The sequence below is a fragment of the Rousettus aegyptiacus genome, unplaced genomic scaffold (genome assembly GCF_014176215.1).
Source record: "Rousettus aegyptiacus isolate mRouAeg1 unplaced genomic scaffold, mRouAeg1.p scaffold_m13_p_4, whole genome shotgun sequence".
Classification (NCBI taxonomy): Eukaryota; Metazoa; Chordata; class Mammalia; order Chiroptera; family Pteropodidae; genus Rousettus; species Rousettus aegyptiacus.
The window spans coordinates 53,423,929-53,437,775 of NW_023416307.1; the positions used below are offsets into that span (position 1 = coordinate 53,423,929).

The following is a 13,847-nucleotide window of genomic DNA, read 5'->3' on the forward strand; positions in this document are numbered from 1 at the left end:
TAAGGGGACACATGAGCCCTGATGTTGACATGCAGGGTAGTTTCCCTTGACCAGTATTGTTAGGAGAATTGTGTTAGGCCTGGCTGGGTCTACCATGTGTCCCATGTTGCCGGTCCCATCTCATATCATCTAGGCTAGAAATATCTGCTTCTTGGTTCGGGGTTTTCATAACTAATTGCAGAATTCTCAGCCCTGGCTTATACATTTTCTCAAAGGAGAATCTCTCAGTGCTAGGTTTTTATCATTTCATTTCTGCCAGAGGCCTTTTCCCTCCTATGTGCTATGCTTAATCCTGGTTGCCTGTTCTACTTGACAATTGAAACGGCTGCCCATTACAGCTCAAGTGTGTCTCTTCAATCCAAGACCTTAATTGCATCTGTGTTCTTTTCAGCCAGAGGTTTTGACTGTACCTATGCCCTCTGCTCTCCTGTTCCCAGAGCCTTGGTTGCCTCCCCTTTCTTTGGCAGCTGCATCCTTCCCTCAGGCTGTTCTTGCCCTTTGGTAATGGGAAGGCCTTTGGCATAGGTGGAACACAAAGGATTACTGTAACAAGAAGCTGTACTGCGTGGGCCCGGAGACGAGTTTTACCATTTGAGAGTTAGGTGAGAGGTATGGCGAGAGATCATTAGACTCACAGAAGTTCTGCTTGAAGCCAGCTGCATTGGAGTTGGAGCAAACGTCAAGGTAGAATCCATAGAGCCCTCTTACACTCCCAGTACCAGGCTCATCTGCAGAGGCCCTGACAGATGCTTCTCCCGAGGTCACACATTCTGTTGTTAACAGTGGAGCTGCCATCTGGCTGCTTGTAACCATACCCATTATTCTGAAACCATACAGAATGTTTTTCTTTTTTAAGTATTTGAACATAACTGCCACGTATCCCCTTAATCTTTTCCAGACTCAAAACCTCTGGTTTCTTCAACAGTGTTTTTTATGACTTTCAGACTCTTCCCCATTTTGGTTGCAGACCTTGGAATTAGGCAGATTTCAGTTATAGATATATACCTTTGTTAGTTGTCTAACCTAGATGGTTACTTTATGTGATCAAGCCTAAATTTCCTCACTTGTAGAACAGGAATGATAATTGCACCCACTTCAGTGAGGCTTAAATTGGGCGAAACGTATAAGCCTCTCGTACAAGTGCCTGGCACATGGAAGTATTTAAAAATAGAAATTGCTATGAGGCATAGGAAGAGCTATTATGTCAAGAATAGCCCACTTAATTAATGTATAGCACATAAAACTGAATACCAGTTGACCTCATTTGGAAGAGTGTATGATTTCTTTTTTTTTCCCCCACTCTTTGGCGCCCCCCCACCCCCCACCTACCCCCCACCCCACCCCCGTCCTGTTCCACCCCTGACCTATGGATGTTGCTGTTTCCCCTTAAGAACTGGCTCTTCTGAAGGCAGGGCGTCCCCTCCCACACGTGTGGTGTGTACCCGGGCCAGGCGCAGCCGGTGGGCCAGGCGCAGCCGGGTTACGGTCCGTGGCTCCACTGGAGTGGAACCCAGGACCTTCTACATGTTAAGCAGACTTGCTAACCACTACATTATGGAGCCACCCCCTGGAGTGTAAGATTTCTACCTCACATAACTTAGATCCTGAATTTCTTCAGAGCTGCTTATCACATTAACTTTTTTAGTAATCTTATCTCACTTTGGTTTCATATTCAGCTCTAAAATATGTTTGTTTGTTTGGTTTTTTACATGATCAACTGTCATGTACAATTGTTCTCCATCATGAACCCTTAAAACTGGTTCTTTAAACCTAAACCCGGTACATTAGTCATCTCTATTTTCATCATGTTAATTTGGTTAAGTATACCAGCTTCCCAAGATAATTTTGAATTTGAGTCTCATTTATACTTTTAGTGAAACTCCTTCAAGCTGTCCTGTGCCCTTTTGGTATGTCCCCATTAATGTTTGAGTGTATCCTTGCTTTCTGGTATAAGAAGGTACCCTGAGCTTTCCTTATACTTTCCCTGCCCCAAACCTGGAAGTCAATAATTTCTCCAAGTGGTTGAAATTCCTCTTAGTAGGAATGATGTTTAAAAACAGAGATTTGGGCTCTAAGGCTGCACATTGCTACTGGTGTGTAACTGTTTCCATACTCTTTAATCGACAAAGCTAGAACATGATATAGATAGATGGATGGATGGATAGATGGATGGATGGGTAATTATTGATATATTTATCTTTCTAATCCAAGGTTAGCATCATAGGTTTTTTTTTTCTTATTTCTATATTTTTATCTCTTAACACTGAATTTCTGAGTCCTTAATAACAGTAACCTATTTACTTCTTTGCATTAAGGTATCAGATTTACAATTTTTAAATTCCAATCCTAATATTACTAACTGTAAAACTTGCAAGTAAAATTTAAGATTTGTGTTTTCATATGATCTTTAGAATCAACTTGTCTAGCTTCATGGAAAAAAAATTGAAATTTGATATTTTTATTCAATCATATTCAAATTTACATAAACTTTATAATATTGAATTATTCTAACCAAAAACAAGATATCTTTCTACTTGTCCAAGTCTAGTTTTCTTTATTTCAGGAATGTTTCACAGTTTTCCTCACATTGCATTTGCACACTTCTCTTAAAGATTTTTCTCTGGATTTTTCATCTTTTTTGTTGTAAACAGGTAAACAGGGTCTTCAGTTATGCCATCTGACTGGATATTGTTTGTGTATATGAAAGCTTCTGAATTTTTGTGTTAATTTGAATTATTTTATTGTATGTACTGTATTTTTTTATTGACTTTCTTATGTTTTAGGTTCTCTCTTAGATTACCTGAAAATTAAGATAGTTTTTCTCTTCCTTTCTAATTTGTTTGCCTGTAATTTTTCTTTTATCTGATTACATGGGCTGATACCTCCAATTCAATAATAAATATTACTGAAGATAATGGGCATCCTTGTCTTTTTTTCTGACTTTATAGGGAATTCCTGTAATGCTTTCTCTTTAAGTAAAATGTTAGATTTGAGGGTGAGTTTTATTTGTATTTTATCATGTTAAGTATCTCAATTCTTATTTTAGTACCTTCTTTTTAAAGGAGGAAAAGGTGTTGAATTTTGTGGAGTACCTTTTAAGCAGTGATGGAAATGATCCTATAATATTTCTCTTTAGAAAATATCTGGTATTACAGTAAATTATATCAATGGATTTCCTAATATTGCGTTATCCTTAATTTCTGGGAAAAAAAAATCCCACTTGATTGTGATGTGTTACTTTTTAATGTACTGTTTAATACTGTTTGTTCATATTTTACTTAGGTTTGATTTTACATGGCTTCAAAAGCTTGAAAGCCTTAACCCTGGTCTTTTAAAAAGCTTGTTATATACCATCTATTTAGTTGTCTCTCCTGGAATTTTTCAAAGAATCGGTATTATAACTTTTTCTGTGCATGTCACAGTTTGAAGACCATTTCTTCTTTCTTGAAAAACTAGAGTGCGAAATAGGAGTTGAGTAATTATATTTTCCTCTGTCAAATATTGCTTTTATCATTGTCTCTTCAAACACTGGACCATAATTCCTTCTTGTTGCTAAATTGAGCCCCCAAAAGCCTGTAGGTCTTAAAGCCTATCTTCCATATTCATATAGCACAAGCTTCCTCCAGGCTCTAGTATTCCTATCATGAATCACATAGATTTGGAAAAAAGTAGATACTAGTTCTGTTCAGATGATGCAGTATTCATTCCTTCTCAGTTTATCTGTTAAATAAATAGATTTGGTCCTAATATATGCTAGAGAATAAAGTATGTTCTCAATTATATTCAATGCTACCTTTTTCATTCATTTTACCTCCTTATTCTTTTAGTATTGAAATGTATTATCCCCTCCCCCTGAAATATATTTATCAGTATTTTCTCTAAACATTTTAGAAAATATTTTTGTTGATTTTTAAAGGGTTTCTTCACTCTCATTTTTTCTTTATTATGTCATTTATTATATGTATCCATACAAAAGAATATATTGTAAGCTATGAGACTTTTTACTTAAAGTCAACTGATCGTAAATGTTAATCACATCTATAAAACATCTTCCCAGTAATGTCTCTGTTGGTGTTTGACCAAACAAATGAGCATTGTAGCCTAATCGAGTTGACTCATAAAATTAACCATTACATATAACTCTATGTTTAACCTTTTGAGGAACTGCCAGGCTGTTTTCCAAAGCAGCTGCACCATTTACTTTCCCATCAGCAAAGTATGGAGATTCTCACTTTTCCTCATCCTCACCAACATTTGTTGTTATCCATCTTTTGATTATAGCCATCCTAGTGTGAAATGATGCGTCATTGTGAGGATTTGCTTTTTTTAAAATTTAATATTATGTTTCTAAGACACATCTGTGTTGTCACATGTAGCTGTTCATTCATTTCATTGTGGTTTAATACTCTCATGTTAATGTCCCATAATTTATTGGTTCATTATTCTGTTGATGGAAAATTTGTTTGTATCCAGTTTTATACTTTTATAAAGAAAATATTCTCATACAAATGTACAAGAGTTTTTCTAGAGAATATGTATACATCTCAGAAGTGGAAACGCTGGTCTGTAGGGTACACAGTACTTATGTTTACAAGATAACGCCAGCATGTCTTCCAAATGGCTTTGTCAGTTTTCACTCCCATCATCAGTGTATAAGGTTTCTGTTTGTCCGTGCACATTTTTCCACCACTTGGAATTATCAGACCCTCTTTGCCAGTTTCATGGGTTTCTCAATTTACATTCCCCTGATTATTAATGAAGTTAAGCATATTTTTATGTTTATTAGTCATATGATTACTTTTTTTTAAAAATGTTTGTCTTTATGTCTTTTATACATTTTTAAAAATTGGGTCATTTGTCTTATTGATGTCTGCAGATTATGTATTCTGGATATTAATCTCATATCAATTATATATGTTACTGATGTCTGGTGTAGTTTTTTCTTTTATGGTCTTTTGATGAGCCAAAGTTGTTGATTTTAATGTAATTTATTATTAATGCTATAGTTTATACTTATTGTATCTTAAAAACCATGTTTCTATGTTTAGCCATCTCATTTTGTGGCTAAGAATGTTTATTATAATTTTTTTCCCATTACTCAACTTGATAGAGATTATTCCTATCTATGTAATACTTTTTTTTTAAAACTTTAAACATATCAGAAAATGGAAGAGATTTAACAAGAAACATCACAGGGTGCTTCATAGGTAAGCCTGTGTCTTATATACAGGATACATACTTAAATTTGGCTAGTATAATATCCTACAGCACTTCTAGATGACAAATTATGGTGAATATATAAAAATTGTACTCTGTCAACAACATATTCCTTCTGTAACAAAGCTTATATTAATGAGAGGACAGAACACAATTAGGAGACTCTACTGTTGTAAGCCATGAGATACAGAGACAAATGAAAACAATGTTTGTTTTTTGTCTCAACTTAGGAAGAGGACCACCAAGCCCGGGTAGAAGAGGCAATCACCCGCATGCTTGTGTGTGCCCTGAAAAATGCAGAGGATCCACACAATACCAGAGCTTGGTTAAACCCAACCGAGGTAGGCCTCTCTGGTTTTCGCAGTGGCACTTAGTTTGCTGTGATAAAGCAACTTTGGCCAGAACATCTGTTTTTCAATTTATATAAGTACGTATAGCCATTCTAAAGGGTTTTCTTTTTCCTTAGGTTGAGGAAACATCCCATGAAGTCAATTGTCGCTACTTAAATGGAGCTGTTTCTGCCTTTTTTGATCATTACAGAACATCTAAGGTAGTAGAAAACCAAGCTCTCAGAACAAATGGAGAGTACATGAAAAAGGAAGAATTAAATGTGTATAACCTCATGGAGGTGGAACAAACAGGTAGCCAGAACTTACCCTTCGGAATAGTAAAACAGGAGGCAGCAAGTCCCTTTGGCCCCGATCTGGTTCCTGTAGTACCGAGCTCTGAAGAACCACCCTCAGAAAGGGGAGGAATATTTGAAAATGATGTTAAAGACTTTGTTGGCAAAGACAGAGAACACTTTGGAAAATTGCATTGTACCAAGAGGCAGCGAATGATGAGTAAAAGTGAGAATGCAGCTGTTGAACTAATTGCTTCAAATAGTACTACGGCCCCTTCTCAAACTTTTATTTCTACTGATGACTTGCTGGACTGCTTGGTAAATCCACAAGTAACCAAAATAGTGGCACAACTATTGATACAGGGAAAAAGTTTCTAATTGTAATAGAAAACGGCTTTTTAATATTTTAAAAATATTTTTTAAATATTATGATTTTAAAATAAAAGATGAAACAGCAAAAAGTCAGTTTGCACATGCTTGTAAATGTTCTTACCTGGTTAACTTTCAGTCTCTTGCCACCATCTTACATTCATGTCACACTTCAGTCATATTGGCTCTTTGTTATTTGTTAGGACTTCTTCCTGTGCCTGTTCCTTTCCTCTCCTATCCTATCCCTTCAGCCTGTCTCAAATCTAAGCCCCAAGTGTTTTCAACAGGAAGTAACCTCTGCATCAGCCTCAAGCAGGGGTCAGCCTGCTGCTTGTTTCTGTAAAGTTTCATTGGAACACAGCCAAGCTATTTGTTTTCACATTGTCTGTGGTGGCTTTATGGTTGCAGTGGTAGAGCTGAGTAGTGACAGAGACTATATGGCCCACAAGCTGAAAGTATTCAGTATTCCCTTACAGAAAACATTTGCCAAACCCTGGCCTAATGCATCCATTGGGTGGATTGTAGCCTTGATCTGAAGTGATCACACTTCTAACACTGGAAGAATTCTTACTGGTTAACTTCTGTCATCCAGAGCAGGATACTAATCAGGAGAAAAGTCCAATATGAGGTCTCCTTAATGGAAGGAACTGGGACATCTAGGAACATGAGTCCTGGGAATTAAAAAGACTGGATGCTGTTGACTCCTGAAACTAAAAGCTTGGTTTGGAGAAATTCACCCCACTCTCATTACACTTGTAAGATGATCTTGGGATAATTTTTACCATTACTATCTAAGGAAGAATTTAGAAATTACAATAGCATATTCATCTCAGAGTAACCATTCATGAAACAAAGATACACAAATTCACCTTTTAAGATGACCTGACTACTGGCCCTATCTTTCTCAGTCTTCAGACTAATGGTATCAAAAAATCCAAACAAATTATGTGCCTTCTGGGAGAGAGAGAGGGGAAGGAGGTGCTATGTGAATATGCCCAGGAAACAAAGGGTCTGGACAAAACCTTTCTGTAGCACTTACCGTCATCTGACCAGTAGATATTTACCTATTTATTTCGTATCAGCATCCCCCAACCAGAATGTCACTGCATGAGAGTTTTGATTATTGCTGTATTCACAGAGCCTAGATCAGTACTCAGCATGTGGTAGGTCTTTGTTAAATATTTGAGTGGATTATTTTTAAAAGGAGACCTTGTTGGCAGTAATACTTCATCAGATACACTGGGGCAGAGGATGTTACGAGAAAGGGTAAGATGTCTGTTACCCTAAGTAAGTATATTCCTGTTGCAAAAATGGCATATCTTTGTCTTCAGTTATTTTTGTTTTTACATATTACTCCTTTGATTGCTGTTTTTCAAGTTGTGGTTTGTGACCCATTAGTGAGTTAAAATATTGATTTAGTGAGTGAGACCAGTATTTAAAAAAAAAAAAAAAAAGAACAGAATAGGTAATTTCAGTGAATTCAATAGTAAATCTAAGTATTATGCGACACTGCAGGAAAAGTATGTTTTCAAGGTAAATCTATTGCATAAAACTTTTCAGTTACAGCTGTGTGAGTACTGGGCCCAATATAAAATGTATTTCTTAGTGTAGGCTGGGGTCGGAAAAGCTTCGAAGTGTTTCTGAGACAAAGCATGTAATTCAATTTGATATGCAGAGACCTGGGAAGAGAGTTAAGACATTAGCAGGAGTGGATTCTGAGTACATACAGGTGATGGTAGATAATTTCCTGCTTTTATATAGAAATTATGACACAGCAGGAGAACCTGGCTATCTGCAAAAAGGGGAGCGTGAGAGTGAGAAAAGGTAGTGAAATGGGGAGGCTGCCAGCCACCAAGATAGCTGGGTCCCCTTTCATCCTGCATTTCTCCGACGAGCATGCCTGAGTGAGTGAAATCTATTGTTAAATAAACACGTTGATCCTACAAAGGCCAGAGCGATTAAAGAATACGAGCTCAGTATTACATATTAAGTCATGGTATCCAGGTATCAGCAGGGCCGACCTATACAGTAGGCATAGTGGTTAGGGCCAATGAGCTTTTAGGGGTCCACAAAAATGTTTTAATTTCTTCTAAAATAGAAATATATATATATATATATATATATATATTTCTATTTTTAGAAATCTCCAGGATTATATATATATATAATCCTGCCTGAATTACATTCATGTTTATATCAATGCAGTTGCAAAGTATAATTTTGAACACTTTTTATGTAGTAGGGGGCCCATAGTGCCTGGGGCCCCGGAAAGTCCTAAGCGTCTGTGGGTATCAGGGATATCAGAATGATCTGAAGTGCTCGCTGCAAATGCAGATTCTTGGGCACCCCTCTAGAGCTACAGAATCTGACTCTTTCGGGATAGGGCCAGAATTTGCAGTCTCGGCAAACACCTCGGGTGATTCAGAAGCCGAAAATGTTTAAGATTCTCTGGCCCTGGAGTAGACCACCAAGATCTGTCATAGGCTCATGGTGGCCTTGTGTCAGCAGCGGCTACTTCTTGGGGTCAATTTGCCCTGGAGATTTACTCACTAAACCTGTGCTGTGGCCTTCCTGTTATTTTCCGCTGACTGTTAACACGGAGGAGCCCTTGATGCTGTCATGTTGTGGTCTTTCATCAGCAGTGCCCTGTGTTCATCATCAAGCTCTCCTGTATTTGCCCTTAAGGATAAAGATATCTACCACCAAATGACATTGTCCACGTGTTTTATTTAAAAAGGAAGTAAATGGCCTATTTCTTTAGATTGGGGCTAACTGACATTTCCTGACCGGATCATTAGACCTTGGTGCAAGCGACCCTTATATTCAGCCTTGCTCTAAGTTAACTAAACCACTGGAGAATAGGAGCAAATCAGAAAACAGGTCTCTCCTTTTTTACTCTTACACATATTGCCAAGCCTGTTGCCAGTTCAGATGCCAGTGGCTGGGAAACCGCTCCTAAGCAATAAGGGTTTTTTGCCAATCCAATTCAAAAACAGCAACTGCAAGAAAAATTTCAAGATGTCTGTGTTAATGGAGCAGCAACGATGACCCCCTCGACCACCTCTCTTGAAATGCATGTGTTGTTCCCTATTTCCAGGGAAGAGCACCTCTTCATTCTCCTAGCGACTTTAGCATCTGAGGGCACCATCTGCACTGGGTTTGCATAGGCATCAGCTCTGACCTCAGCCTGCAGAGCTTCAAAGTGAAGACCCTACAACAGAACTCAGCGCCAGAAGAAAAAAGCCAAGGAAATACAAGGGTAATTCATAGATTCTCTGACATGTTCCTGAATCAGTAACATTCATCTAGAGGCCATGTTCTATAGTAGAAAGAACAAAAGATGGCACAGAGAGCTAAATTCAGTTGCTGGCTCTGATGGCCATTCCCTAGGGGACCCCAGGCAAGGAAGTAGCTTGCACTCTCAGTATTAGTTTCCTCACCTTTAAAATGGGGATATAATTCTGACCTCACAGGATTTTGGGGGGAATTAATATAAATGCTGTATGTGAAAGCACCTATTATTCTATCTGGTACAATGCAAGTGCTCAGTAGTGTCTGACGTTTACCTAAGGAAGTTCAAGAAGCAGCTCTCCTCTACTGTCCAATAGAGACTGAGTTAGCAAATGAGCAATATGTTTAATTCCTTTGGTTTGTTTATGCACCTTTAAAATCATTCAAAGCTACTCTGCCAACAAAAATATGCTATTTAATAACCTTAGAAGTCATTTAATCATAACACGATAGAAGGGTTTCACACTGAAGATGTAGCAGGCGTTATCCCACCGTTTTCACTGAGCAAACTAAGACTGATGAGTAGAAGAAGGCAGATTTGGGTTCAGCATCACAAGGACCAACTGGAGTCACAGCTGCTGTGCTACACAACTCCACGGGACATAATTCACCTAGACGGCAAGCTAGACCACAGCCACTGGGCTGTGCAGGGCACAGGTGCACTGCAGTTGCAGAGCCCCGACTGGAGCTGTTCCACATGTCACAGGCTGGAACATGAACAAAGGTCCTTACCATGGAATCAGTAAAATTCCAGGCAAAGTGACAATAAGTCAAGGATGTTGAAGAAATGGTTCCTACCTGGGTAGGAGTCTGACTAGTCATGCTCATGGAAACCCTTCTGGAGCATCCATTGTACATCGGGCACAGAGCTCAGTCCAAGGATTAAAAAAAAAGAAAAGGAAGAAGACACAACTCCTGCCCCAGGAGATAATGGTCCCATCCACTCAGTAATATGGTGCTCCCCACAGCCATATGGCATCCTGACGTGATATCGGCTGTCTCCTTCAGTGGCAGGTACGATTGCATAGCTATGTCCCCTGCTTTTAAAAGTAACAGTGTTCTCTCCTTCCTGAAACTAGAAACCTGTTCTACAAAGTTGATGTTCACAGTGGTGGACACATAGCTGTAACTAAGTTATCTGATTTATAGTCTCAAATTTATTGCTTTCAAGTGGTTCATTCCAGTTATGAAAGAGAAGCTGAAGAAAATCTGATTTCAGTGGCAGGGATCCTTTGATCTCAGAAAAAGCTGTTAAGAAAAACATCTAAAACTTGTTTTACGACTAGATATAGCTGAATAATGTCCTTTATGAAGGATACCAAAATGTTATTATTTAAAGGTAATGAGGAACTCTGGGTAAGACCGGTGGTCATAAAATACCACAAATATACTTGGATTTCGCTCGTTATCTGTGGCAGTGTCATAACGGTCAGGGTCCATAGGATTCTGAGGATTCTTTAGAGGAGGCTCAACTAATGTCTGATATCCACGTGTGTAGACGCCGGTAAGTACTCGCGCATAATACATGTGCTTTTTCCCATTTGCATCCGGTCTGGAGTATGTATCATTGGCAGAATAATTGGCATTGACAGCAAAATAGGTTCCCTTTCCAAATGCCACAGCTGTGAAGAGAAAAACAGTTTGGAGAATTTTAATTTAGTCTGTGATTTGATGTATTGACATAGTATAACAAATAATGTTAAAATAATGTTCAGTTCTTTTATCTAAAGGCTCTTAAATGTTTTTCTGTGTTTTTAATTTTAAAAAGTCACTCCTCCACCCCAGAGGGCCTGTCAGTCCCTTTCAGATGAAAACATAGTGAGTCCCACCTGAAACTTTGGCTGCAACATGGCCACCAACTACGAGGGAACACAATGCAATCCACATGGTCCCTTAGTCCGTTTGCGTTCTCATGGCCGACCCCCCATTTGCAGCAGCCACGTTACTTGCTTCCTTACCATTCTTTCCAGCATAACTGCGGTTAAAGCCATGTTGGTTGACATGTGGCAACGAGTCAGCATCTGTCCCATGGAAGAGCTGCCGCTCATTTGCTATGTGACTATTTTTGTCATCCATGAGCCTTTTCTGTATCTGGTAGCTGTTCCAGAGATTTGGATTCTGGATCCTCTCAATCTGCCAATCAATAAGGAAAAATATTCTGTTGGTGCCAAGAGCCCTTGGCAAGATACAGCAAGAAGAACATGACCACTATTTATTATAAGTAGAAATTACAGTAAACAGCGAGTTCAATGCCAGGTGGCCACATTCTCCATTCAGCAATCTTTTCAGATCTCGTGTTTCATAAATAAGGCCTTGCGAAGAATGTTAATTTAATTTTTAATGACTTTTATGTACCACATGAGAGCAAACAGTGTTTAGGATCTTGGCCAATGAAGCCACTCCGATGCCTGCTTTTTAGCTTCATAGTAATAACTGCTCCTGTTGCTGTCTGCCTCACTTTGTCACTTTGCCTCTCTCCTCCTCAGTCCTTCTGGGTTACTACTATACCTAGCCAAATTCTAACTGTGTCAGAGAAGCACTGGAGTGTCTAGGCAAGAAGAAAATGAATGAAACTTAATTTCTCATCCAGTTGGAAAAGTAGGACATAAATGCTGGTGGCAAGGAATTCGGTTGCAGACCAAAGTGGCCGTGCTTTGACCAAACTCTGGACAGTGGTGTCCAGGGCTATGGTGGAAACTCCTTCGGTCCTGGAAACTTCCCTAATCACCAGGTCGTGGTAGTTTCATAAGTATGTCCTGCGAAAAAGTGATGGGTGGGCGAGAGGGGTTAGGTCCCTCATGGACAGGCATAAAGTGAAGGAAGATTCCATGTTGTCAGAATCGTCCTCCATTCTAGAGAACTCTCGGTTCTAACACTAATAACTGCCTTCATCTGTTTTTTTTTTCTTCTTCTTCTTCTTCTTCAGTTTTGGGTTTCCTACTTTATACAAGATACAGTTTCTCCTCTAGTTCAAAGTCTCAGCATTATCATGTATTTTGTTGATCTCGTTTGTGATTTAAAAATTTTTCTTATTACCTAAATTTAATTTACTATTCTTTAAACTGCCTGTTTTCTTTTTATTTCTATTTACCTTAAATTTTACTCATTTTCAAAAGCCTTAAAAAATGTCTTCTTAATTTCTTAGTCTTTTTATTCTGGCTTCTGACCTTTATTACTATACCTGCTGCTGAAGTGAACACTCACCCTTTTGACATTTAATAACCGCACAAAGAAGATAATTATTTCAAGTAATTTTGAAAATAGTAATCTGATTCTATATTCCTGGTGGCATAACTTATAAGGTAAAAGGAAACCTCTGCAAACAAATCTTAAACTTCACTAAGTGGGTTTATTTCAGAAGCCAGCTTCTGGCTATGACAGACTACTCATAATAGACTAATCCTTTCACCAACAAGTACAGAAGACAGTATGATAACTTCTTCTGAGTGCTTAAAGAAAATAACTGCAAATGCAGGATTCTACACCCAGCAAAAATATCCTTGAAAGAATAAAAGTGAAATAAAGACATTTTCAGACAAAAACTGTGACTACTAGAAACATCACTACCAGATCTACACTGGATGAAATACTAAATGAGAAGGAAAATGATCGTAAGATTGAGGCATAGAAATAGAATTGAAGGGCAGTTGGATGAAAGGGTAAATATGTTGGTAAATATAAATACTGACTATATAAAAAATTAGGACATGTTGAAAGTAGTACAAAAGGCAGGAGGGGATTAATGCGTTTAAAGTGCTCGAAGTTTATTGCATTGTTTGCGAAATGATAAATGTACGAATTTGTATTAAAGTTGAATACAACAAGGATGTACACTGTAATCTCTCGGTAATCAATGTAAGAATTGTAATAGAATGTATAATCAACAATCTAATAGGGCGTAAAAATGAAATAATAAAAATACTTGATACAAAAGAAGTTAAGGAAAGAAGGAATGAATATAGATTTGATAAACAGAAAACAGATTAATATGGCATGAACCCAGACATATCAGTAAACAGTAAATACATTAAACAGACTAAGTACTCAAATTAAAAAATAAAGATTGTCCGAGTGGAAGAAGAAAAGGAAATTACATGCTGCTATCAAGAGACACATCCTAAATATACAGTAATAGGAAGGTTAAAAGAAAAAAAAGTAGAGAAAGATACAGCATGCTCACAATAACCAAAAGAATAGTTATTTTAATATTGCTAATAATACTTTAGTGTGATAATTTTGAGACAATTTTATGTATACTACAGGATAAAGCAAATATATAAATATGTAATATTATTGGGAACCAACATTTCTATTGATAGAAGGCATAAATATAAAATATAAAAAATTA

General features: G+C 37.8%; 2 protein-coding genes and 1 long non-coding RNA gene across 6 annotated transcripts in view; 1 reads left to right on the forward strand and 2 right to left on the reverse strand.

Annotated features, from left to right (window-relative positions):
* HSPBAP1 (HSPB1 associated protein 1) overlaps positions 1-6,304 on the forward strand; it is a 47,745-nt gene extending 41,441 nt beyond the window's left edge. For both annotated transcript variants that reach the window (XM_016159362.2, XM_016159364.2), the window contains 2 exons: positions 5,448-5,558; positions 5,684-6,304. In XM_016159362.2, coding sequence (XP_016014848.2) covers positions 5,448-5,558; positions 5,684-6,217 — 645 coding nt within the window. In that variant the 3' untranslated portion in view covers positions 6,218-6,304. The remainder of the gene's footprint in view (positions 1-5,447; positions 5,559-5,683) is intronic.
* LOC118601768 lies at positions 641-5,986 on the reverse strand. The gene is made up of 2 exons (XR_004950589.1): positions 5,874-5,986; positions 641-823 (listed from the first exon to the last, which is right to left on the reverse strand). It is a non-coding gene; the product is annotated as an uncharacterized LOC118601768 (long non-coding RNA).
* A 2,611-nt stretch (positions 6,305-8,915) lies between the features above and the next one.
* The window catches only part of PARP14 (poly(ADP-ribose) polymerase family member 14), a 101,489-nt gene continuing 96,557 nt past the window's right edge, over positions 8,916-13,847 (reverse strand). For all 3 annotated transcript variants that reach the window (XM_036219794.1, XM_036219795.1, XM_036219793.1), the window contains 2 exons: positions 11,458-11,632; positions 8,916-11,121 (listed from right to left, as the gene is read on the reverse strand). In XM_036219794.1, the coding sequence (XP_036075687.1) occupies positions 10,829-11,121; positions 11,458-11,632 (468 nt within the window). In that variant the 3' untranslated portion in view covers positions 8,916-10,828. The remainder of the gene's footprint in view (positions 11,122-11,457; positions 11,633-13,847) is intronic.